This window comes from Chamaea fasciata, unplaced genomic scaffold (assembly GCF_029207755.1).
Source record: "Chamaea fasciata isolate MVZ Bird 193981 ecotype frontalis unplaced genomic scaffold, bChaFas1.0.hap1 SCAF_10, whole genome shotgun sequence".
Classification (NCBI taxonomy): domain Eukaryota; kingdom Metazoa; phylum Chordata; class Aves; order Passeriformes; family Sylviidae; genus Chamaea; species Chamaea fasciata.
The window spans coordinates 11591529-11618197 of NW_027094095.1; the positions used below are offsets into that span (position 1 = coordinate 11591529).

The 26669-nt window shown below is 43.7% G+C and overlaps 2 protein-coding genes across 9 annotated transcripts in view; one reads left to right on the plus strand and one right to left on the minus strand.

Moving 5' to 3' along the window:
* Nucleotides 1-119: 119 nt before the first annotated feature.
* On the plus strand, nt 120-17710 carry CLCC1 (chloride channel CLIC like 1). 7 transcript variants are annotated; one of them, XM_066192309.1, is made up of 12 exons: nt 120-264; nt 1918-2058; nt 3787-3879; nt 4660-4767; nt 7114-7335; nt 8413-8553; nt 9679-9772; nt 10871-10968; nt 11045-11191; nt 11783-12052; nt 12587-12830; nt 16028-17710. In XM_066192309.1, the coding sequence occupies exons 2-11, from the start codon at nt 1927-1929 to the stop codon at nt 12809-12811; spliced, it is 1530 nt and encodes a 509-aa protein (XP_066048406.1). In that variant the 5' UTR covers nt 120-264; nt 1918-1926; the 3' UTR covers nt 12812-12830; nt 16028-17710. The 7 variants fall into 7 exon arrangements, with proteins under 7 accessions (XP_066048406.1, XP_066048409.1, XP_066048411.1 ...); XM_066192312.1 differs by having other exon boundaries at nt 1955-2058; XM_066192308.1 differs by lacking the exon at nt 120-264 and adding an exon at nt 369-587.
* Nucleotides 13628-26669, minus strand: part of GPSM2 (G protein signaling modulator 2) — a 27443-nt gene continuing 14401 nt past the window's right edge. The window contains exons 3-15 of one of the 2 annotated variants that reach the window (XM_066192306.1): nt 24768-24817; nt 23660-23795; nt 23068-23210; nt 22442-22565; nt 22062-22177; nt 20864-21019; nt 19955-20063; nt 19406-19535; nt 19015-19082; nt 16903-17079; nt 16010-16172; nt 15657-15874; nt 13628-14324 (exon numbers count right to left, since the gene is read on the minus strand). In XM_066192306.1, coding sequence (XP_066048403.1) covers nt 14160-14324; nt 15657-15874; nt 16010-16172; nt 16903-17079; nt 19015-19082; nt 19406-19535; nt 19955-20063; nt 20864-21019; nt 22062-22177; nt 22442-22565; nt 23068-23210; nt 23660-23795; nt 24768-24817 — 1755 coding nt within the window. In that variant the 3' untranslated portion in view covers nt 13628-14159. Of the gene's footprint in view, nt 14325-15656; nt 15875-16009; nt 16173-16902; nt 17080-19014; nt 19083-19405; nt 19536-19954; nt 20064-20863; nt 21020-22061; nt 22178-22441; nt 22566-23067; nt 23211-23659; nt 23796-24767; nt 24990-26669 lie in introns of both variants that reach the window. The other variant, XM_066192305.1, reaches the window with a different exon arrangement.

Sequence of the window (26669 nt, forward strand, 5' to 3'; positions counted from 1 at the left end):
TGTGTTTGAGCCGGCGTTTAGCGAAGGTACGTGTGTCTGTGCCGGGGGCCGGGGCGGGCGGGGCTCGGGGCGGGGCCGGCAGCCCCAGCCGGCGCCTCGGGCCGGGCGGCGCTTCCCGGGCGGCGCGGCCCCCCCGGGCCGGGCGGAGCGGCTGCCGGGGCGGCCCGCGGCGGTGAACGCGGCGGTGAATGCGGCGGTAAACGCGGCGGTGAACGCGGCGGGTGAACGCGGCGGGTGAGCGCCGGGGAGCCCGCGGCGCCTCAGGTACCGCAGGCGGCGAGCGGGGCTGCGGGCGGGGCGGGCGCCGCCGGCCGGGGCCTGCGCGGTGTCGGGGCGAGGAGCAGCGGGGAGGGGCCGAGGGCCGCGAGTCTCGGCGGAGCGGGGTGTCGGCGCGGCGTGGAGGCGGCGGAGGCGGGGGAGCGGCGTGCGGAGCCGCTCCTCCGTGGCGCTGTCGGCTCCTGCGGCGCTCGGGCGGCAGTGCCGGCCGGGGCCGCGCCGCGGCGCGCCCGGGGCCTGGCGGAGCCGCGCCGGGAGGACCAGGCCGCGCTGCCGGGCTGGGCAGGGATGGCCCGGCAGGGCCGGCCGAGGTGAGCTCTGCGTGACGGTCGTGCTGGTGCCTTCGTGGAAAAATACTGAAAACCAGAGTTCAGCAAGGAGGAGTGTTAGCGCTGGCGGTAGTTGTCCAGGAACAGGCTGCCTGCACCCTTGGGAGCAAGATCTCTGCGGCAGCGCGGTGTGTCGCCCTCAGAGAGGGAACAAAGCCTGGTGGAGCCGCAGGAGGTGGCGTGGCCGTGCTGCTTTTCAAACGATGCGGCCAAGGGGAATTAAGCCAAAGGAGTGGCACAACAGGTGACCAACACCTGAACGTTGCTCCATTAACTCCAAAGTACGTATCGCTTCCCACAGACCAGCGTGTGCGTGCTAATGAAGAAAGACGTGTCCATGCTTTACATGTATGACTTAAGTCGCTCAAATTGCACCTTAATATGAAATGTCATCAACCTTTTACCCTCTCTTAAAAAAGCCAATACAAGTATAGGTTGGAAGGGGCGGAGGTCAGAGGAAACTCCATGTCTGTATCCGGGGCCTGTCGGGGGCTCTCTCCTCCCCCGCCTGTTGGGTAAGGCTCGAACACCGGGTGCTCCCTCCGGGAATTCAGACAGCCAGCTTCTGTTTGGGATTATGCTTTTAGTCGTCTTCCATTGTAACGGGGTTTTTTTGTCGGTTTATTGCTTTTGTGTGTGTGTGTTCATGTGCTCCTGTAGACTGTGTTTATCACTGGCAATCCAGCGTTTTTGTTACTCAGCATTTTGCACCTGAGGGTTGTTGAAGGTTTTCAGACTCTGCTCTGGCCGGGAGAGTTGTTTGGACGTGACCAGACTCCCAGTGTGTGAATCTGTGATTGTGGTAGCTCTTACTGAGTGTGACTGGGCTCACAGTGCTGCACTGGCTCTGTGCTTCCCTGTTTCGTGCTGAATTTGCCATCGCTCAGGGTCAAAGCACAGCCACCCCCAGCCCCGCCGGTGACTGAGGAACAGCTGAAATGCAAGGGGTGTTTTTCTGCCAGATCTTCTTAATGTGACAGAAGAATTGGCTTTACTGTTAACACAATGCTCTTGTGGTGAAGGGTGCTGGAGTTCTGCACTGTTTTATCATATTTAGTAATGCTGAACTCTGTGCTGCACCTGCTGATAACAAAGTCAGGTATTGATCTACTCATATAATACAGGTTATTGTGCATATTATTGCCAGAATTTTCCTTGGGAAAAAATATAAAAGTGAGCTAAAAACTGCTTAATGGAGAGCTGAGTTTTTAAAAAGCTCCACTTACAGTTTTTTTCATGTAAGACTGTTTCATTTTTTTCATCCAGCATGTTACGCTCTGACCTAAATACCTGAATTTCTTGTTATGTTCAGTGATACAGGATGCTGTTTCCTTTGGTATTGTGTGCAGTTGTGCTGATAGGGAGCTGCAAAGTTCAAGAAGATGAATGGATTGACCCTACGGATATGCTCAATTATGATGCAGCGTCAGGAACAATGAGAAGACCTTATAAGGTAGAAAAAGAAAGGGGGTGTATCTCTCCCAAAAAAGGCTAAATGCTGTTGGAAGATGGCTTTTAAATGGTGACAGTAGATAATGGTAGCAGTATGGTGGTTATAAGGGCTTATTATGTTGTGTCTGAATCCATACACAGAAAGGTCTTTGTGTCCATGGTCAAAATTGCAAGGGAAAAACCAGTGTAATTAGCTCAGGACCTTTCCCTGGTGAGCTCCTGTTGCACTCAGATCAAGTCATATCAAGGAGGCTTTTTGTATTTTCACAGGTGGTGCTTGATTTATGCAGATTGTGGCACTACAGGCCACTGCTCTGAGTACTGGGTTAAGCAACTCCTGCTAGTTTTTCAAGTGTAGTGTTAAATATCTTGAAAGTCAGGTTCCTAACTGGTAAAAGTTGGGGGAGTTAATTATTGTACTTTATTTTAATTAACCAGTTTCCTAGCAATAGGAACAAGTTTCCCATTTCTTGTGGGACTATTGTGAAAGTCAGTGGTGTTTTGTAATGCTGAGCCTCAGTTTTCAGAAAGATCAGAATAGGGATTGAGTGCTGTACTTTTAATGATTCATTAACACTGAAGAAAAGATGAAGTAGGAAAAAAACCAGTTCCAGCAAGATGAATTGTATCCTCTGTCTTGTAAGAGGAGCAGACTGTAAATACCATGAGAGGCAGGTTGGTTGTCTTGTGCATGTATGCACACATGGCACTGTAAACTGGGGCGGGTTGTAAGGGCACCCTTGATTTTTGCTGTTATTCAGCTTTCAAGTTTGGTTTTACAGTCTTGAACAATATTGTTTAAACACTACAGAACAATTTTCTGAAGCTTAAAAGATGCAAAGTGTACTATTGCTCTCCACAGCTTTCCTCATCAACCTCCAACTTCTCCAAGTCCCCCTGATAGTCATTCCATCCTTAAGATCCAGCAGCAAGCTTTGAAGTCTTTAAGCCTGGAGCCCAACTGCTTCAGCTTTTATAAAAAAGTAATAGCTTTATTATTGTCTCCTGTAGAAACAGAGCTACATCTTAAACAAAAAAAATGACTGCTTTGTGTTAGTCCATCTTCTCAGGAGTTCTTTTCTGCTCTGCGGAGAGTTTTTAGGTGGGCAGGCTGTGTGTGTTCAAGCCCTCAAACCCAAACTTTGTTTCAGCATGAGTTCCCTGGTTCAGGTGCTGTTGTGCTTCCACTTGGAGCCTTCCCTCAGTGTGCACACGTGGTGTGTAGAGGCAGCACTGCTCAGGCTGAGTTGAGTAATGAGCAGGAAACATGGAGTGCTCTGGGTTAGGGAAAGGCAGGCAGCCCAAAGTGGGGGTTGTGTTTACTTGCAGTCTGGCTGGTGGCGTGGCCAGCTGGACTGGGAGTTTGCCTGGCTGAAAACTGCCCCTTTGCCTGCTGAGTCAGTCTTTAGCCAGTGCCATTATCTAATCTGATGCACTCTCTGGATCACCAGCACTGGAAGGAGGGGAAAGGGCAAGTGGGGAAGGACAGGCAAGGCCTCACCTTTTGAAGGCAGCATGCATTTAGATAAACTCGCAGTTGTCCATCTGGAGCCTAAAATAACAGCAGAGGGGCAGCTGAGGCATCATTGGGGGAGTATTAGTAGCAAAGATCTGTGCTTGGCTTTTAGCTCCTTTGCTCCTTCTAGAGTGATGTGGCTGTAGAAGTGTAACAGGGCATGTTGGTCAAATTTTTGGATTCTAAAAATAGTGTTTTCTTCTGTAATTTTAGCCAAACTACCAAGACTCTGAGGAGAAGGCTGTGGATACACTCAATACTGAAATCTCACATTGTTCCAGGGTAATAGATTCCTTGCAACACAAGGTTTGTTCTTCAGAATATTTTCCAGTGTTTTATAGTTTGTGCTTTCTGATGATGCTCTTCTGGATAGTATCAAACAGGTGCATTGCTGGCATAATTTGTGCTTTATGGAGGGGGAACCTCTAGGAAGAGACTGAAAGTAGTTTGAATTACTTTTCAAGTTGTTGTTCTGCCTACACAGTTCCTGAAGTATTTTGGAGTGTAACAAAACTGACAGGAGCTGGGTGCTTCTGTCCAGTGTCAGCCGTGTACAGGTGTGGTGCTGGTGTTACCCCATGCTGTTCTCAAGCTGTTCTGTCCTGTGTGACTTTAGGGGGTGGGTTGTGGGCACAGGGACCAGGGCAATGTGCAGAGCTGCAGCTCTCGGGTGCTGCTGTCAGACCCCTCCCAGGATGTGGGGATGCCCTCACTGCCCTCAGCCATTTGGATCCCAATGGGATATGTGTCATTTTAATGTTGTTTTAGTTACTTAGTATTTTTGGCAGTTCCCTCTTTTTTTCCTGATGCAAACTTAAAATGTGAGGAGATCCAGATATTTACATTTGTTTCTTGCCCTTACTGAGGTCAGGATTGGAATATTAGTAGCAGGTGTGAAATCTCCAGTACTGGCCAGTCCCATGGAAAGTAGCGTCTTCAGGAACTGCATATGCTTTTTATCTGGCATACTAACCATGGAATCACTGCTAAACTAGAGACATGTGTTGGTACATTTGGAGTTTTTCCTCTCCTCTGAAGAAGCTGGTTTGAGCAAAGTGAATAAAAGTGTCTTTTGTACAATTGCAGATTGCAGAGTGTGAGAAGAGGATTGCCAAATCACATGAGAGCCGGAGCTTTTATATTTTTAAGCGATACTTGAATAAGATTTTAAATGAAGCTGGGAAACTTGGCCTTGTAAGTATTTGAACAGTAATTTCAAAAAAGACTTAATTAAAATGAATTCATATTACTGCGTTATGTCATTTTCACAGTTCCCAAGCATTGATTAATTATGCTGGTGTGCTTTAAATGAAATGAAGGGAACTGAATGGCAAAGGAAAAGATGATAGAAGGATGTGCTTCCAGTACTGCTGAGGGGACACAGTTGTCATTTGATCTGTAAAGCATCCAAAGGAAGGGTTTGTGAATTCAGTGTATCTAAACATCTGTTGCTGGCATGCAACTAAAGGAGCAATTGTTCTGGTCATGTTAACGGTTGGAAACTGGAAGGAGCCACATTTGGGTTGTTTGTTGTAGACTTTTAAGGCCTGTATTGTAAGGTCTGCATGTTAACCTGCAGAGGGTGGAAGCGAGGACAGGTAACGTGGGAGGAGTACAGAGAGATTGTCCAAGCAGGGACAAGGATCAGGTGAGGAAAGCTAAAGCGCAGACAGAATTAAACCCCTAAGGAAGGGATGAGATCCAGAGAGACCCGGACAGGCTTGAGAGCTGGGTCCATGCAAAACTCATAGGTTCAGTCAGAGGTGCAAGGTCCTGTACATGCGTTGGGGCAATGCCGGGAACAAGAACAGGCTTGGGTGGAGAATGGATTGGGCCTGTCCCTTGGGAGAAAGATGTGGGAGTGTCAGTGAACCTGGCAATGTGAAAAAAGAAAAAGCCAACTGCCCCCTGGGCTGCATCCAAGGCAGTGTGGGCAGCAGGGCAGGGAGGGGACTGTGCCCCTCTGCTCTGGTGACACCCAGCCTGCAGTGCTGCATCCAGCTCTGGGGGCCCCAGTGTAGGGAAGAACGTGGACCTGGTAAAGCAAGTCCAGAGGAGGCCACAGAGATGATCAGAGGGCTGGAGCATCTCTCCTACAAAAACAACTGTTCAGCCTGGAGAAAGAAGGCTCTGGAGAGACCTTAGAGACCCTTTGAGTACCTAAAGGGGGGTCCTATAAGAGGGACTTTATACAGTGTGCAGTGCTGGACAAGGGGGGGATGGCTTTAAACTGAAAGAGGATAGGTTTAGATTAGATATTGAGGAGAAATTCTTTGCTCTTAGGGTTGTGAGGCACTGGAAGAAGTTGTCCAGAGAAGTTGTGGATGCCCCATCCCTGGAAGCATTCAAGGCCAGGCTGAATGGGGCTTTGAGCAATTGGAGGTGTCCCTGACCATGAGGGTTGGAACTAGATTATCCTTAAGGTCATGTCCAGCCCAAACCATTCTGTGATTCTAACCATCAAGCAATAGCAGCTTATTAGAGTTTCCGTGTAAGAATCACCTTATTACTTTCTCTATGCAGTGTTTTCAGCTGGGGTAGTGTATTTTGTTCCTGGTAGCTGGTGCAGTGTTTTGGGTTCAGTGTGAGAGCACTGTTGCTAACACTCTGGTGTTCAGTCGGTGCTTTCCCTAAGTCAAGGACTCTCGGTGCCTGGTGGCAGCGAGGAGGTGCAGGAGGAGCTGTGGGGAGTGTGGCCAGGAGAGCTGAGCTGAGCTGGCCCCAGGGACACTGCAGAGCATGGCTGTGCTCAGCATGGCCTGGGGGAGCTGGCCACAGGGGCTCACGGCTGCTGGAGGATGAGCTGGGCATTGGTCAGCTCAGGGAGCAGTTGCACTGTGCACTACTCGTCCTTCTGGGGTTTATTTCCTTCTTTGTCTCTTTCCATGACTAGTAGTATTACTGCCATCATATTTTATTTTGTTTGCTCTACTTGCCTCAGTTCATGAGGTTTGCCTTTTTTTCACTCTCCTCCCCACCAGGAGGGGTATTGGAGGGAGGGAGTGGCTGCATGATACTTCAGTTGTTGACTGGGCACTTTATTATATTGTCTTTGGAGATTTTGTTTATTCAGAGGTAGAAGAATTGATTTTTAATAATTGATTTTCTTAATAAGCAAAATTACTGTTAAATAAGGAGCATTATATTTAGCAATGTAAAATGTACTATTTTAGTATATAGTAGTTTCTATCCATATTATCCAACTGTGACCGAGACACACATAGTGTATTTGTAATTGGTAGTTGTTAATGAGCACTGGTTCTGAAATCTTAGTAACAGGTGAGATAATTCACTTTATTTTTTTAGGGTTTTTTTCTGTAGAATCAAAGGATTACAAACCAATTAAATTGTGTTTCAATGTTTAGATGAACAAAAAGGTTATAGGATCATAGTGTGCCCCCTGTCCCATGTTTCCATCCTGCAGTCTGCTTCAGAAAGGTGCTGGTACAGGACGAGTATGATCAGTCTTTGGCCTATGGATGCATTTCTGTTTCCAAATAAGCAACTCTTAACCGTTGTTCTGCTTTGCTTTGAGTCCAGCCTGAGGAGAACGTGGACCATGTCCATTACGACGCCGAGATCATTCTCACCAGACAGACGTATTTGGAGATGCTGAGGTTTGTCAGTGAGGAGGCCTGGCAGCCGGGGGCCCTGGATGAGGCACTCAGTGATGTTTTGGTCAATTTCAAACACCATGATGATCAAGCCTGGCGGTGGAGATTTGAAGATGCCTTTGGAATTGATCTATATAATTTGTTTTTGGTAAGAGTATAAAGGTTGATTATTTAATTGCTGTTTTCTTCAGTTTCTCTGTGCTAGTCAATTAGTATTACCATCTTAACTCCACAGATAAAGCAATTCTTTCCATCATACTTCCAGTGAGTCACTTTTTTTTTTGTGGCTGCTGAAGGATGTATTTGCTTTAAGAAGGAATTCAAGTTTTTTATTCCTGTGGTCATCTGTTCTCATTGTAGCTTTGGTTTGGGGCTTTTTTTCTGGTGTGTTTGGGTTTTTTTCTAATCTTTTATATCTGTGCTACCAGACTCATTATGCTCTAGCACTTTCTTACCACTAGACATCTCATGCATTATAGATCTTCCAGGTTTATCTCTTGTTCATGTAGTTGTTGAAGCTGTTGGCTTCTCCCAGAGTTGGAATATATTTATACTGAGACAAGTATATATTTGAACTCTATAGGTCAGAGGCTTTTGCAAATTTTGTGGGAAAAATTGTGTAGTGTTGGAGAGGAGAGCATGACTGTGGGATTTTTAAAGTGCTAAGCTGATGCTTTCTGCATAAATCTTAAAATTCAGAATGTGCCAGTGTTTATTGCTGACATGATCTTGCAAGTAGCCTGTCTAGATTTGAGGGGTCCCTGGAAGGCAGACGACAGAAGCAGCTGTCAGTAACCTCTGATAGGGGTCCTCAGGGGGAAAGACATTGTGAAGTGCTTCTCTGAAGTCTTGCTGCTGGTGCCCAAACTGTAGCTTTGTCTCTTTACCGAAGCGCAGGAGCTGGCAGCTGTTGTTCTGTGGTTCACAGCAGGCACAAACTGCTCAAGCACTGACTGACACCAATTTGATAATTTAGGAGTGTAGTCACTAACATAAAAAACATCTTAAGGGAGAAATAACTAAATATCACAAACAAATGAGCAACTGCAATGTAAGGCAGGAATGAATATTAGTACTGCCACAAAACTATTGTGCCTTGTGCTGCTCAGATGGGCTGTGGGAGCAAGGGAGAAGTCAGCTATTCTGGAAGTTTCTTCCTGTGTACTGTCAGTAAGCTTGGAAAGTTCAAATGTGGGTCATAATTTTTTCCTCTTTTCTTTTTCAGCTACTCTTGTGCTTACTGTGCATTGTAATTGTAATAGCTACAGAACTCTGGACACGGATTCTTTGGTTTGTTCAGCTAAAACGTATTCTATTAATCAATTTTTTCATCAGTTTTGCATGGAATTGGCTTTACTTGTATAAGGTAAGTTCTGTAATCTTAATGGCTTTTTGGCTTAGAACTTTGCAGTTATCAGGGAGTTAAGGTTGTTTAGTTCCTTTGGTTAGTTTACATGTAGCTTTTAATTAATTGCAAAATAAGGGGATATACATTTTCTTTTGCATGTTGATGGATGTGTTAGGTGTAAAGAATAAAAGAAACCCTGACAACTTTATCCTGCTGTAGGGATGCACAAAATTCAGAGAGCACTAGAATTCTGATTTCACTACATGGGCAAGGCAGATGTGACCTCTGACTGAAGCAGCTTGGTAGAGAAGTTACACAGAAATACATCCTGAGTTTTTTCCTTAAGATTCCCTGGTAGAAACTCTGTCTGTTGTGGTAGACCAGGTAAATGCCTCATTAATGGTGATGAAGTGGCTGATGGTACAATAGGATCAGTTTTGTTGAGGAGGAATTTAAACTACCAGATCAACACCCAGCCTAAAATCTTCCCTCACATCTTGTCTGTCAGGATTGAACTACGGCTTGTCCGAGGCAGGGACTGCAGAGTGTGGAGGGTGGGATGGCTCTGGCATGGGGGTGGAATGCCGTGCTTGGGTTGAGGCAATGAAGAATGTTGGTGTTGCAACAGATGATTTGACCGAATTTTTTCTGTTTTGATTATCAGTTGCAAACTGTAAGGCAAAACTGTAATATTTACAGGTATTTCGTATGGGAATTATTTGAAAATAAAAGAGGATGGTTTAACTAGTAATTGCATGACAGCTGTGTCTCTATTCCAGAAACATTTTAAGGAAAGATGTCATCAGTTTACTTTTGCCTTGAACTTGTATCTTTGAATACTGGAGTCTGGTCCTTTGGCAATTCAGACTCCTTTTGGAGAATAACTTGGAGGTAGCCATTATCTCAGGGGTTTTGTCCATTCCTAGGAAGTTCTTAGAATTTAACTCCATTAAATTGTTTCAGTAGTAAACTTCTCCAAATACATATTCCATGGGGAATTGCCATTGCAAGGGGCCAATGGGGAAATTCTCATGTGTGTGGTGAACGGTGGGCAGGCTGCTGAGAGCAGACAGGGGTGGGTGAGGAGCAGCAGTCCTGGCTGCAGCCAGCTGAGCCCATGTCTCCCATGTGCTGTACCTGCAGCTGGCCTTCGCTCAGCACCAGGCTGAGATCGCCAAGATGGGGCAGTTCGACAGCGTCTGCGTGGAGAAGCTGGATTGGAGGGGGACTCTCTTCGGTGAGTTCCTCTCTTGGGGCTTTGCAGTAGTAGTTAACATCACAAAATACCCATTCACAGGATCCCAGGATACTCAGATTTCTTCAAGAGTAGTGCCGAGAATTTTCTTCAATACGTGATTATGTGGTCTTACCATGTTTCCATCCCATAAGACTTTGTTTCCTAGGCCCTGGGAGGAGAGCTGATCACAGCACTGTACTTGGAGTATGTCATGGTGCCACTTCTTCTTCTTGTTACTTACCTGTGTTTCCCCAGCTGCAGCCCCCAGTACCTTTCCGTGACCTTTACTAAAGATAGGCAGGCAGAGTTCAGGACAAGGATTCTTTTTTTTATCAGGCCTGTGAGTACAGTAGATTTCAAGAATTGGATCTGGAATTGTTTATTATTTTACAGGTGTTATTACTTTACAGAGAAAGCTGATTTTTTTTATTAGCTGTTACTTCTGTCCAGTGCTGCAGCAGGTAGATGAAGGGTGGCAGTTCTTAGAGTGCTTGTTATGGTCTTCCCTATGTAATTTCTTGGCTCAGTTCTGGTTTTGATACATGTCAATGATTTATGTTCCGACTGCAGTAAAACCGAACTACAGAAACACTGATGTCATGAATCACTTGTTTATAATGTGAAAGTTCTTTTAAGAAGTAAGCCTTCCTGCTTGTAACTAAACCAGACCCTTGCATCTAGCAAGCCAAGTAGGTGATTTCAATCTCCCTGCAGCCTGGCAGATGAGCAATAACACAGAATGACACTGTGGCAGTAGTAGCTGTGGACACAGTGTGCCAGTTCATCCTCTCCACAGATGGGACTTTTTTCCCTGAGCTTCCAGGAACTGGTCTCACCTAAAGAGTTTTCTTGATTATACATGGGAAAACTTCGGGTTCTTCTCTTTCCTCCAGCCTTCCCTCTCCTTCCTGCATCCCCTTGACTAGATAAACTATACTGCCAAGCCAATCTCAGATGTGTAAAAATTAATCTCACTTTTGAGCTGTATCTAGAAGAGTTCTCTTCCATCTGTAACTGAAATGCTCCTTTCTGTATTGCTGCTGTGCACAAAATGTATTTTTAAGAAGTAGTAAAAATATGTCTCTGCTTTGACTTCAGAATGGCTTAGAAGTACATGGACGTTTCAGGATGATCCCTGTCAGAAGTATTATGAGACTCTGATTGTCAATCCTATTTTGCTGGTTCCACCAACCAAGGTACGTGCCAAGCCCAAAGGGACTGTTCATGGTTGTTGGTTGTGTGACAACACTGGTTTTCTGTTTATTTTTCTAGGCCTTGGCAATAACTTTCACCAACTTTGTAACTGAGCCTTTGAAGCACGTAGGACAAGGTATTGGTGAATTCATCAAGGCACTTATGAAGGAGATACCATTAATTCTGCAGGTTCCAGTGCTCATTATGATGGCTCTGGCTGTCCTGGTTTGTACACATTCATCTTACATTTAAAAACTCCGTTTTATTTTTTAAATATTAAATGTATTTAAGTATTATCTATTATATTACTTATTTGTACAACTGAACAGATTTCTTAGCAGAAAGAAATTAGTTCTGCAAGAGAATTTTTTCTTGACAAAGGCTTCATACAACAATTGGTCCAGGAATTAAAAGAGCCAAGTTTTGTATTCAAACTCTATTCCTCTCCCACTCCCCAAGCGGGATATAGTAGCGTTAAACTGCTTAAAGTCTTAGACTTTCTGACAGTTTATTGCACCTCACATCTTGATGTAAGGTGCAGTAAACTTACTCATGATGCTTTGGGTCATGACATGATGATGCATGTAGTTGGCATTTAACACAAAGGCATTGAGTTAGAGCCTTAAACATGTAACACCAACAATGAACTGCATCCAGACTGGCAGCTTGGTCAGACTGCAGAAAGCTTGAGCTGTTCTCTTCACCTGAGCTTTTCCTTCAGGGTCTTTCAGATACATGGTAAGAAATCTGTGTGAAAACCATAGGCTGCAGCTATTTGGTGTTTTGCTCAGTTTGGGTTGTTTTGCTCTCCCCCAGGCTTTTTTCTATGGTGCAGGATCATCAGTGTCTGCATTAAGATACTTAACATCTTCTCAGAAGAAGAGTCTTCCTGTGGCTGCCAGCGAGCAGGAGCAGATCTCCGATGGGAGGACAGTGGCTGAGTATCCTGTGCAGAAGCCCCTGTGTGTCCCCAGGGGCCACCAGGACAGCGGGGACGGCCCCAGCAGGCCTGTCCCCGCGGTGAGGGCGGGCGGCGGTGGCAGGAGCGCGGACACGGCGCACGCCGGCGACAAGCCCGACGCACAGGTACCCACAGGGCACAGCCTCAGGTGCCTCCTGCTCTGGGGGCTGGCGGGGAACTGAGCACATTGCAGTGGCACTTGCTGGAGCGCACAAACAACAGGCTTAACCCAGAGCTGGGCGAGAGAGGAGTGAAGGAACTGCATGTTCCCCTATGGAACAGTTTGATAGAGTTCCTTGGCTGTGTTTCTTCTGGCTAACTGTGGCAGGAGAAGACTACTGAATTAAAACCCTTTATAGGAAGAACAACTTCAGTATTGAGAGATCAGTATGCATGTCAGCCTGGGCAATCGTGACAACCCACAGAAGAAATGTTGAGGAAAAAAGCAGTGCTGACTTCGCTGCAAACTACAGAAAATTCAAAACAAGGTTTATGCTCTGTATTGGGCTTATTTACATGTTCTGTTTTGTGAGAGGAAAAAAAATAACCCTTTTCATGCTTTGGGTGAGCCCTGCCCCTTGAGCTGGGCTGCACTTGAAACAACAGATGCCGTCACTTTTGATCGCTTAATTAATAGATTATTATTAATTTTTTTGCAGAGCAGGTTGCACACTGAATCTGAAGTTCAAAGACTTGAAACTCTCAAAGCTGAAAACCTTAATGAAGAAGCTGTACTCGAGCAGCAAAAACAGGAGACAGGCAAAGCAGGAGAGACTGGAGAAAACTGTGACCCTGATAAAAACCTAGAAGGGAAAAGTTCTGCCATGGAACCATGTGAAGAGAAGAAAAAGAGTGTTTTACATGACTCCCAGGAAAGAGACTAAGGAAGACGCAGGCTCTGCTGTAAGTTTTGTCTAATCTTTACTTGTCATGGACTTGCTAATTCTGCTCTCATTCTGAAGTGTAGAAGAGAGAACATCAGTAAGCTGCAAGGTGGGCTTGTGAAATCTGGGAGAGTGAGTACAAGGCACTATGTCTGGAATCTGAAATAAAGGTGTTAACCTTTAAGTGGCACACACCCCCCCCCCCCCCAAGCTTCTGGAGTGGTGCTGCTTGTTGGAAATCAGGTTTGTGATAACTTTTGAGTAATTCCTGTGACGCTAATTCCCAGCTCAGGTGTCTCAGGTCTGGCTTTGGTTTTAAGTTCTTTAAAACCAGTTTGCTTCCCGTCAGCTCAGTTCTAGGACAGCTTATGGATTTCCTCCTGGTGTAATGAGTTGCAGAGTGAGAACCTGATGTTGTAGCAGGCGGTTTTTAGGCAGTTCAAAGCTGAACAGGGCCAGGACCAGCAGCTGTTCTGGGGATGGACGTTGCAGTGGCAGGTCCCCAGATTTCCCCCAGCCAGAGCAGGAGAGGAGCTGAGGTCGGTGCAGGAAGCAGCCCCTGTGCAGTTCCTGTGTGTGACACTGGAAATTGGGGTGCTGCAGGAACTACCCCAGGCCCCTGGGAGTTGGTGCTCAGTGCCCTCCACCCCTGGGATTCCTGGTGCATGGGCATGTACTACACAGGCTGTAGAGCAGCATGAGCAGCTGTGTCTTGAAAGTAAGTACTCCTTGAAAACTTCTGCTGATTGCAAAACTGTTCTGAATTAATGCAGGAAACAGTTAACTAATTATTACCAAAAAACCATCATGTTTGAAAAAAACTATTTTTTATTAAACAGAATTAAAACTAGGGTTTAATTTTTTTATAGAAATGATTGCTTCTTCCAAACTCTGTTTCTGCAAAGAGACTAAATACTGAAGCTATTTCTCCTTTTTTTAAAAATTATTTTTTTAAAAAAAGTATAAAAGAAAACAACTTTTTTTTCAGGAGGTACAAATAAGGGGGGAAATATCAAGTTTTCTTTAAAAAGAACATAAAAATTTAAGTCTTACACTAGATTGAGACAGTGGTAGAATCCACGCATGAGCAATGAGAGAATTGACAGAGAAAAAAATCATCATAATCTTGATAGACTAGAGGGAGACACAGTACCAGTACCTCAGACACTGCAGGGGCAGCTCTGTCACTGCTGCTCACCAGTGTGACGCTGCTGCTATTGCAGCGCAAAATCAGGAGAAAGGAGACAAAGCTACTAATTGTAGTCATCTTAAAAAAGGCAAGTGTGCTTTTCCAGCAAACCCAAACGATCCCTAGGATGCTGCTGTACAGTACATTCCTCTGGGGTCTTCAGCTGGAGCTGGGTCCCTTTATAGCTGAGGGTAAGGGGACTCTCTGCTCATCCATTCTCTTCGCTTGTGAGCGCAAAATCAGGCTGAAAAAATCCTCGTCTGGGACAGTGGGGCCTTTGGCAGCTCCTGGGGGAGCACATCTTTGATCATCCAGCCTGGAACCCTGCAGACAGACCAAGCAATAAAAGCTGCATATTTACAAGACAATGTGGAGTAAGTGAACAATATTAAGTGAAAAAACTACTAAAAGCTTTTGCTGTCAGATTTAAAGCTAGCAGAGAGATTTAATTTATAAGTTTTGTTTCAAATAAAACTTGCTAAATAAATATTAAGAGTCCAAGTGTAACTAAAATGGTTCCTCTGACATACTTGTCCCCATGTCTCTGAAAATGACCCCTCAGTTGAGTTCTTGAACATACTGCAAAATGAGATTTAAGTGTCCTTAAGTTCAGAAGGAGAATTTTTAGCATTAATACGGGGTCTTTCTGGTCTCATACACCAGGAAGTACGGTTGTCTTCCTTTCCTTACAGAGGGACTGAAAAACGGCTGCAGTGGGGTGAGATGTGGGAAGGCGCTTCCTTGAGGGCCCTTTGCCTCCACAGTGTGCAGCTGGGCACAGCCTAATGCCAAGGCTCCAGAGCAGGGGGCAAACCTCAGGGCTCAGGAACACGCGGCTGCTGGAGGAAAAGCACAGCTTTCAGTGCTGGGTGGATGGGACAGGCACCCTTGAGACAAAAAGGCTCAAAGGCAGCAACCCTTCTGTGCTTGTTTGAAACACTGTACTGGTCACAGGAGATTAAACATTCTTCCATTCCTGAAAGAGAATATTACTAGATTCTTTGCTTGACCCACAGAAGGAAACAGACAAGCTGCTACAACAGAACATGGTATTTCCATGGGCTGATGAACACTGTCACTGTAGACTCAATTCCAGGTGCTGCTTTCTCACCCAAGCTACCATACTTACTGACCTGTGGAGAACTCAGCATTTGAATTTAGTATTTTGGGCTGCTTATCAACCCATCAGACAAACCCGCAAGTCTTTAATTTTTTTTGGTCTAATTGGTATATGCACATGCTCTAATTGAAAATCAGTCACCTCACTTGTATATTGCTATAAACTATCATTTAAACTTAACCTCATGGGAATGATTATACACTATTACCACCAAAACCTGGATACTGAATTCTTTCAGTGCCAGGTCAAAACCATTTTACATACTCCTTGTATAGCCTTGTATAGTTTGTTTTTCTTCCCTTTTTAAGCATTTCTTACATTTAATAGTTACTGTGGTATGAATACCAAAATCACACTAGACACTGGATAGTTAAAAAACCCCAACTCTACTCTTTTGTTCTCTTCTGTTGTTCCTTACCTGCCAGATGGATGCGTATCCTAAAGCCCATGATAAACACAGTGGCTTCCTTGCAGGAGTTCAGTCGCAGGAGGCACAGATGCAGCCCCCAGAGGCAGAGGAGGCTGTTCAGACTCACCTGGCATTTAATCAGTATATCGAAGAAGTCGTCGTCCAGGTGGCTGCTGCTGCCGGCCACGAGGTGTCCCAGCAGGGCCTGGCTGCCGCGCCGCCGCAGCCGCAGGCCGGGCAGGTCGCCGGCACTGGCGCGTTGGTCGTCCAGGCGCCGGCTCTGCGAGCTGGCCAGCAGCTCCAGGAACTCGTCCGTGTGCGGGGACAGCGCCGGCGGGGACAGGGCTGCCAGGACACACAGCAAGCTACCCTTAGCCCAGGAGTCGGGCCATTGCTCTGCTGAGCCTTGCGTGCACACACAGTATGCAAACAGTGTGGCAAAAGTCGAGTCAAATACAGATTTTACTTTTAGAAACTTACATTTTATCATCGTTGTAGGTGGAGTAGAAGATGTTGCCACTGAAGCAGCTGAGAGTCTGTTCTTCTCCTGGAAGCAGCACCTCTGATCATCCATCCTGTTACTCTGGAAGCGACTCAGCAGATCAAAGAACCCTTCGTCTGCCATTGTCTCACGACTGCTTTTCTGAGAAGGAGAAGATTTAGGGTATTTGACCTTAGAGTTCCTACAGCTGGGACAACTGCATCAGAGTTTCAGTCCAGTGATATTTTTGATATTTACATATCTGAAATTCATTAAATGAATTTTTTTAGTCAACCATTTCTATAGGCAGAGATCTATCATAGGAAGAATTGCTAGGGTAGCATTTTGGAGAGTGAAATATATTAGAAACGTTTCATTCTCTGAAATGGAAAGAAACAGTGCTCTGATCATGGTACAATGGGAGTTACTCCTCCTCAGCCATTATCCAACAAAACCTCAAATGCCCATGAGAGGAAAAAGAAACAAGAGCAGCAATGAACAGTTGCCATTGTCTCCTCAGGTCTATGATCAAATGACTCAGTTCTTTTATTTTGAACTGACTGCTCTCAGGAGTGTAATAACATAAAAAGTATGTCCAAAATACCTCCCACTGCCTGAATCAGAAAAAGGAGATGTGGAGTGTAGAAGAGACTTAGAAATAAACTTCGTTTGCAAGCTGAATTTTAACTTCAAAAAATCCACCACAAATAAAATGTTTCAGGTGTAGGAAAATCTTAAAGCTGGCACCACCCCTGACAGAGCTGCGTCAGTTTAGAGCCACAGTGTTTAAATCAAGTTAAAGTGAACAGGACAGCTGCAGGAAGGTGTTTTCCACAATTCTGATCACACAAAGATGAGTAAAGGCCATGATCTCACAGCTCACCACACCTACCCTCTGGGAGTTTGGAAGTCGATGGTCAATGGAATTACTGGCATCCTGCAAAACTTTGGAGGTGGTGCCGTTTTTGTACTTTTTGCCTTTTAGTCGATTTACAAAATGAAGTTTTGCTGAAGTTTTGGCAACCAGTGGTTTCTGTTTAGCAAGAATCTCACTGTTCCAGTTTGGAACCTAAGAAAACAAGAGTCAGGAAATGAAGCCTTCTGATTTTTTTTTACCAGTACCTCTTACTTGCTGCTGCTTTTCCTCCCCAAAATGAGGCAGCTTTACACTATTTTGTTCATGCAGCCACGAGGATGTGGTTACAATTCCTGAGCTGCTGTTAGCAGGTTAGTGCTGTTACTGCTCAGTCTGAGAACTGAACTGTGCTGTAACACCTGATGGATTAAAACATGATCAGACAGAGATTTAATTAAATACACTGAAATTGTCATGGCTGACTACAGTGCAGGAGAGGCAGTTAATTTAAGTGCTGAACTGCAGGCACAGCTAGCATTTCCTACCTGGCATTTTAAACCTGGGAAAAAAAATTAAAAAACAAACCCCACATTACACAAAGTGTTTATACAAAGTGGTAGAGCAAAAGAAACCCTTCTACAAATGCAGCTACTCAGCCAGCCTTCCCTCAAGGTTTGATGTACACAAATTTCCCAATAAAGACTGAAAAGAAAGAGGGAGACAAATGCCAGAACAAGAAAAAACAGGAATAACCACCTCCTTTCACTAAACAACAGAATGGATAACTGTATCAACCTCACAGATTTCCCTAAAAGTTCCTCTAAAATAAACAGAATTATCCACAGGTGACAGACTCGTGTAACTGAATAAAAACAACCCAGTTTTTTTCCTGATTCAACATCAGGAATCACAAACACAGTCACAAATCTTGCAGCAACACTGCCTACCCAGTGGGTTTCCCTTTTCAAGGTTTTACTCAACACCAGCACACAGACTGTGAGAAGATGCCATCCTGTACAATCAGACCCTGATGCTCAGGCTGGGGTTGCTCTATGTATCAGACATTTATGGAAGTTACTCTGCTCAGCAAGTACCTTGAAAAAAGCCCTTTGTAAGCTCCAGACTGCAATAATAAATTAATGCAAAAAATCTACAGGACACATTCTAGCGCATTTAGGGCACATTTAGGGCACAGGCTGTTAAGAGGATACATATTTTAAAAGAGCTCCCAGATAAATAAGATTCAGGGAGTAAGAAAATCCAGCTGATAGTGGCCAAAAGTTTACAAACTTCCCTGCAGAGGCCTTGCCCTAGACTAAATACACAGTGTGTTCCTAAAGCAGTACCCAGGGAGGCTCTTGAGCACCAGAGCTGATTTCAGCTGTACTGACTGTACACATGCTTTAAGATTTTACTGATGAACATGACAGGGTTTGCCTCACTTGAAGAGACTGGAACTAGACATCCCAGTGTGGAGGGAAAAATAGCAATTTTAGTCTGCCACTGGAGTCATTTATGCAGAACTGCCAGCCCACTGTTGAAAGGCAGAATGTGAAGGAAATCTCTCATAGACTGAGACAAGGATTTTAATCAGGAACTCCCATCACCAAGAGATTTCTGAGCTTGGGGAAGTTCTGCCTGTGACTCAGCTGTAACATTTCTGAAATAGCATCCTTACTCAAGATGGAGGTTGAAGCTTCTGACACTTCGCAAGCTGGTTGAAATCTCTAAATGAAAAAACCAGCATGCATTTTAAGTGATGATAAAATGACTGTAACCAAAGAAAAAGTGTTCAGAAGAGCTAAGCTAAAGCTTAGGAATTTTATTCTGAATTACTTCCATGCTGCAACCTCAATCCATCTCTATAAAGAGATGAAAGTATTCCTTTGATGCTCATTACAGAACCTCATTCTTTCTCATTTGTGCAGGGAATAAAGCAAGCTTCCCACAAGCCATTACAGCCATTACCTGTCACACACTGTTACCTACATGACAAAAGCATTGTTTGTTAGTATTGTTAGACTTGCTGTTACGGAGCTCCTATGATCAACTAAATTAAAAAAGGGAGGCAAATGGCAAATGGCACATCAGCACACCCTCAGAAAAGTGCAATCTCAGCAGCAGAACAGAAAGAAGCAAAGTGCCAACCTTTTCTGGTGTTAATTTCATAAGTTCCATGTTCTCCATACTGTAACGGCGTCCTCTTGGTCTGCCACCTTCAAGAGACAAATTCATCTTTTCATTATTAAAATGTATGATGTCACTTGCAAAGCTGTGGCTCTACTCATCTAAGGTCCAAAGTCCAAGACACAGACACAATTAGAAGACATGAAGAAACTAAGCAGTAACCTGTGATTCCCAATATAAATCCTCCAGAAAAGGAGGTGCTGAAGGGGTCCAATACTGTCAGCACCTTTTCTAGCTGCTGGGGAAAAAACCAAGCAAACTTGTATCCTCAACCATGGTCAGTAAAGAACTCAAACAAAAGATTCTTTTTCAGGTTCTCTGTTGGGAAAGTACTGCAGAAAGAGGCACATACCATTCAGACTGTTCTCCACCGCGTGGCTTTCTGCCATCATGGAGTTGTTTGTGCTGTAGCTTAATCCAAGAACCATTTGAAGATCTGAGAGATTAAGTCTGGCAGTGAGTTCTCCACTTCTGTCTCCTACCTTCAAGCAAATAAAAGAAGCAGTTGTTTTACCTTAACAAATACTCACCTGTGTAAGTGTAAAGCAATCCTTGTCCCTTAGACTTCTGAGAGAAGAAGGCTGAGAAGGTTTTCCTGGTTGAAGACTGAGAACATCTTTTTAAAGAAGTAACAACTAACAGGTAACATAACAAAGCCTAAAATAATTTCTGCTAGGCTACTAACTTGGAGTTCGTGATGACATTTTGAGTGGTGACACTAGAACTAAGGAGCTGACTGCAGTGAGAGGGTGGCTGAAATAACATGGAATCAGCTGTCTCTGGAATCATTCAAAATGCATTCCATTGCTCAAAAATCAGATGCGTGAACACACCTCCATAAAACCTGTGTGAGTGAGAGCAAAAACCAACAGCCAACGTAGTGAGAGTATGAAAATCGTACCTCTCTTGAAATCTCCAGGTGTCTTCCTGCAAAATGGATGGCTTGGTCATGATTTCCCAGAGCAGTGTAAGCATTCCCCAAACTCCAGCATGCTCTTCCTTCCCCAATTCTGAAAACAACACAATTTGCAATTACACCTCTACCTGCTGAACACCAGAGGTCAGGTTTTCACAGCAACTGCCAAAGTAATTTGCTGGGCCAAAAAAATAAAGGCAATCAGAGACCATTCTAACACCAAAACATTAAATACTGCATTTAAAGGACTGTGATCTGGTTATAAATAAATATGAACAAATCTAATCAAAATTTTTAATTTTGAAGCTCACAGCAAACAAGTTAGTCAGTTTTGTAAGTGTGGAACATTGTTTAACATAACTCTGCTTTTCCTCAGTTTGCACGCCTTATTAGTCCTCCGTGTTCTTACTGACTTAAGAAGAGGTACATTTAAATGTTGCAAAAAATTATGGTTGCACCTGACACTATAAAAAAGGCCTCAGAAATCAGGACTGTAATATTAACATTACTTGCTGCTGTATTATTCTCCTTCCCCCATCCTTTCCTGTATTATTAACTTGTGGACAAGTAGAAGACAGATTCTTATGAAAGTAGGGTGAATTATTATAGTGAACTCTTGAAAGATAGATCTGCTTTTCTTTTCCTTAATTTACACAGACGTGCTGACAGGAGATGATGTAGAAACAGTCATTCTTCAATTTGTCTTTCATCTCAGACTCATTAGCTGAAATACCATTGTGAGTAATTTCTGTTTTCCATATGAAAACCAAAGCCCAGCATTGCGGGAATTCACATTAATGCAGCTGTCACACAGGGACCAATGACAGTAGAGTTGAAGGTAACAGGATTTGCTCCGAGTGTCACACATACATTAAACAATCTCTCAGGGCTTACTTGTCATGTAGTTCCTGAGCAATCACCAGGTGTTTGAGATGATAATCAATTGCTTTCTCATAGTCCTGGAGCAGAGTGTAGGTGTTCCCCAGGCTGTAGCAGGCCTGTGCTTCCACAGCTCTGTCCTTCAGCTGCCGAGCCAGCTGCAGCGTCCTCCTGCAGGAGAGGGACACACCCCAGAAACCCCACAAACCTCAGAAACCACTGCAAGGAAAAGCTTTCAGAAGTGCACATGCACAACTGAAAATCAGATATACAACTCAAATTAGGGCAGCAGGCTGGCAAATTATCAGCTAATAAATTACTATCTTGTAAATTCTTACAATCTTACACTTGTAAAGTCTTCCACTCCCCTCCACTGCAACCTACTTCCACCTACTTTATTAGCAAGCAGACTAATTCCTCAAACAGCATCTTTTAATTTACTGCTTCATTACTAATTTGTAGGAATTTCCCTGACAGGTTGCACTGTTTAATACCAGTGTTACAATACCTAATTTCCCATCAGCATGGACAGGACAGGCCTATGCTCACCAAGCCAGCCCAGCCCTGCTGAGCAAGAATTTGAGTGCTCAGAGAGATCTGCTCAGTACTGAGGCTTTTTTCCCTAAGAACAGGTGTGCTCTGAAATCCCAGTCAGATGCTAATAACACCTATACTGTATCTTTGCCAAGCTTTTACTTTCCCAGGTACAGCAGCAACTGCTTGGTGGTGCAGAGATCAAGACAAGTCTGGCTTGGAAATACAGACTGAAGATGAAAATTGGTGTTGCTGTGCACTAGCTCTCTCAGCTGGGGAGCACAGCTGAGGCAGGCACCCATCTCAGGGTAGGAAAGCTACTCACATCATTCCAGAACTCACCAAGAGCTGAGACAGTACTGCCTGCTTCTAGAACAATGGGAATAAATGCCTAGCAGTGGAAAGATGTCTGTCTACAGCACTGCAAAACATCTATTTAAAGTAGCGTAAGAGTTAAAAAAATAAAAGCATTAACACTGCCCCCCCTTAAAAGAATCAGAATAGTTAATCAACAAAGGAAAATTTTCTTTTGCTAAACAAATGGAAATTTTTCCAAAGTATATGTATTTATTCCAAAGTATAATTTTTCCAAAGCTGTTCCACAGTGAGCTACAGTATCAGACACAACAGAAGTCGACTGTACAAGAGGTACAAATGGTGTTTATCAGCAGTCACTCACCTGTAGTATTCAGCAGCAGTTTCAAATTCCCCCAGGAATATGTAGGCATTTCCAAGGTTGCTGTATGCTCTTCTTTCTGCTGATCTATCACCAAATTCTTTGGCAATTAGGAGACGCTTAAAAATGTGAAATAACTGCATTAGTTACTCCACTTTATACTTTGTAACATATATTTCTATGCAGAAATGCATGAAACGATTGTATTCTTTAGGTCGTCAATGCTTGATAAGAACTGCCAAACTTGAAGTTTGTGCAATTAAGATTTAAAAGCTGCATTGAAAAGCTTGCAACAAGATCCAGCACAACACATGTACTAAAGGTCAGGAGCAACCCGATACTCTGCTAGAACAGAATTCATTACTAGCACACTGTTGTTGTACCTGTTCGTGGGCTAAAACTGCACTCCTGAAGTTGCCCAGAAGATAGTGTGTGTTTCCCAGATTTCCAAAGGCACGCCCTTGTGCTGCTCTGTCACCCAGCTCTGTTACTATTGACAGGTTTTCCCTGTTTTGGGGGAAAGTGAGAAGGAGAATAGTGACTTTTAAAATGTTTGGGATTTTTCTCACAGTCATTTAAATAATAATTTTTAAAGTTCTTTATATAAAGGAAAAGGCAGAGGTATCCTACTCTGGCCTATGTTAATGGCCTTTAAATAACCATGAATCTGAGTAGGAAATATTTCCTGTTAGATACCAAACTCCACTGCATTCTTACTCAAGCCAGTGTGGTCCCCTCTAGTTACACACACAGGTATAACAAGGTCCCGTTGTCTCAGCCTGGTTTGAAGAGTTCTGCAGGATTGTAACTAAGGGCTGTCAGGTACAGTACAAGTGAGGGCATGATAAAAACCAGTGCACTGTCCTGTTGAGAAGACCAAACTGACAGGTCCCTCAGTTCTGCAGAGAAGCATTCCACAGCTTAGCTCATGGCACTGCAAATCTCCCACATTCTAATGAACTACATGATCATATCCTCCCAGCCCCCAACACTGAAACCTACTACTTACTCATAATACTTTGCAGCTTTTTGTAAAGCGTTTTTCACATCATCTGGAAGTTCCCCTGGATCATGAGTCCCAGCATTAGCTACATTTTTCCCTTTAGAGTGATAGACATTTCCCAGATTATACAGTGCTCTTGCTTCTCCAACCTGAACCAGAAGTAAAAGAAGGCATTAAAATTTCGCGCTTCAAAATCTTCTGTCACAACAACTATTTGTACAATCCACAGATGGGAAAAAGTTCCTTAACTACTTGTCAATACACACTTGGCCCATTCTGAACATGTTAACACCTACCCAGTCATATCCCTCAATCCAACTGTTTTGCACACTACTTTTTGAAGAGCAAGATGCATTCTTGAGGTCCATTACCATTAAAAATCAAAAACAAAACCACCACGAAACAGGGTAATATCTAACCTGGACCTATAGTCTTCCAGATACAAACAACTGGATTCCAACTAATAGATTCTTACTGCCTAGAAGAAATAATTGAACAGTCACTATTTCCCTCTGAAAGGTGCACACTCCTTACCAGTACCACAGGGTTCAGGAATGTGTGTTAGCACTTTACATCCAGATTCCTGCACAGTTCTTACCTTATCATTAAGTTCTCTGGAAATATCCAGATGTCTCTGACAGCAAACGATAGCTTCTTCAAAATTCCCGAGTACCTTTAATGTGTTGCCCAGATTCCCACTAGCTTTAGCTTCTCCCAGTAGATCTCCAATTGTCCTAAAATTGCAGAAATGAGTACCCAGAAAACAGCGTATAATTTAAACCAAGCAGATGGTCAATGTATGGTAGAGAATTACATGAGTTTATGAAAAGAGACCACAACCATGTAAACGTGTATGTGTTCTGTTCATTTTATATCTGAAATGCACTCAAACATTTTTCAGTCTGTGGTGTTTGGCAAACTGCTGGTATTCATGGTATTGATCATCTGCTTAACATTTTTTTAAAAATTCAAACTTTTTAGGAAGAAAATAGAGAGAAAATTCATAAAGATTATTTAGAAGGACAGTCCTGGCATTAGAAAGAGAGCTTTAATTGCCTTTGTGTTTTACTTGACCATGTCCTTTTAAGTAAGTCTCCTTCTACTTAACAAGACACTTAACTGTAAGGTTTAACATTTACAGTCTCCTCTGTAGCTCAAGGCACTACTTCATTTCTATATTCTAAAGGAGACTAAGGCAAGAGACTGCCACTGAACCACTCAGACTGTCATACCTGGGGGATAACACAACGAAACAAATGTCCCAAGGTCACTGCACAGGAGCAGGGTAAGGCGGGGGGAAGGATAGATTTATGCCTAAATTGAGGTTAAGTGTCTTTTACTGAATCTATACAAATCAGTAAAAGATACATAAATAGAATATGAAAGGGATAGGGGTTTAGACTTCACAGTATTACATTGTGAGTTTTACACAGATTTTAGAAACGCATAAGGGTAAGGAAAGGGTGGATTTAAAGCAGCCAGTTAATTATCCAGAAACCTGGTGAGGCCTCAGTCAATTCTAGGATTATGGTGCTAGAACAAGTATTAGCTGCCAGGTTAGAGGGCACCCAAGTGACCTGCCAGGCCCCCCAGCCCTCTGCCACCTCCACGTTCACTCATTAGCCAGGATTAATGCAGGGTTTGGCAGGACAGGGACAGTCAGCTGCTCCTATCTACCAGGATGGGAGGACATGGAGAACCGTTACCTTGCAAGAGTCAAATCGTGGTGATGGTATTCCAAGGCCTTTGCGTATTCCTGCAGGTAGAAATAGGCATTGCCCAGCTGGCTGTAAATGGCGCTCAGGGTGCGCAGATCCTCGGTCCCGACCTGAACAGCGGCCTCAAAGAAGGACACCCCCGCCCGGCAATCTCCCGCCTTGCACAGGCGCTCCCCCTCCAGGGCCAGCTCCAGGCACGACGCCTCCATCCTGCGCCGGGACAAAGGGAACAACAGTCACTGCAAACGCCACACTGTGCCCAGCACTGAGCTCTGGACAGGGCAGGGCTTTACCCACAGGGCCTCTGCTTGGTTAGGAGAGGGAATCAGCACCACGCTACAGCCAGTGAGCTTTGCTTTAGAGTACTGCAGAATACACTTCAACGGTGTACAACTTCAACAGCGATGAGCAAAATAACGTTTGAAAAAACAGCTACAGTTTCTTATTTTTTCAGTCTCACAGAGAGATCAAACTCTGCTTGGTCCATAGGCAGCACCCAAAGGATTCAAAAACTGTTTTCACCATCTAGATAATGTCAGAGAAGTTTCCCAGAAATCAAGATTTTCCTGACAAATACTGACTCTGACAAATGCAAGCACTTCAAATTTTTAGGGTGATGCCATAGTATCCTGCAAAATGATTCATAGGAAAAAATTAAATTAGGATATTCTGTGTGTCAAAGACTGACTAATTTTCCCCAAGTTGCTTCCTATGTAATTCATGACTCCTTGGCACTTCATTTCTTATACTAACACTGCTATGAAAATTCTCAGTGTAAGAAAAAATACCTAGATTCAATTAATGACAAGATGTATGTCAATTTAAGTTACTTCACTGATACACTGGTATTCCAGAACCCGCTGGAGTATTTTTTATTCTTATGAACAAGTAATTTTGTAATTATACAGGTACAAATTACTGCAGTCATGAATGAATTTGTAGAATATTACATTTTAAACATGAAGAAAGAAGCTGATAGAAAATGGTGGCAGGAACCTTTCATGTGCATTTTTGCCCCTGTGAGTTCAGGAGTACAAAATGTAACATTTCAGTAAGTGTTAAGAATTTTATCCAAACATTTCCCACTTTCCAGTTTTGAGATGTGAAGGAGGCAGGGGAGAGGAAGATGAGAAAGACAACAGTTCCAGGTCTCGATCTTGAAGCAATATGGTTCTCCAGCTTTTTCAGGACACATGCATTTTAAAAAGCTTGCAAAAATGTCAGTGTTTTTTTTTTTTTTTTTTTAAAGATTTTTTTCAAAATGAAAACCCTGTATGTAGGAGACAATCTGTAATAGTTGAAAAAATATGTGCTAATATTGCCAAGAAGTGGACAATCAAATGCTGACTTTTGCAGAAGTTATTTTAGTGGAAGCACCTGTTTTGACTTGACACAGTGATGAAGTTTTTAACATACCTGCAATATTTACATTTCTTTATTTTCTTAAACTGGAAAAAATTGATTATACAAACTTCTACTAAAATCTGAACAGGGAGGAAATATTTTTGAAAAATCTAATGACTTCCAAAAGGACTAGAAGAACTGGGATAACAATACAAAAGAAAACACAAAACACTACCATACCTGCTGGTCTTGGACAAGCCACAATTCAAGCACAGCGAGATGAGCGACATGTTTGCTTTAACCAAAAGCAGTGTCTGCCTGGGAGCTGCTAAAGATGCTGACAGCAAAAGGTAACTCCAGCATGAAGTTCTTGCCAAGCCCAACTTCTCAGGTTGGATATCCATAACACATGCAATATTTTTAGGTTGGAAACCCTTCTTGGAGAAGTTAAAGCATTCCTATTAGCTACAGGGCACCACCTGGCTCTCGTGACATTGTGCATGTGTGGAATGTAAGGCAGAAGAAGGCAGAAATGATTAAGTACAA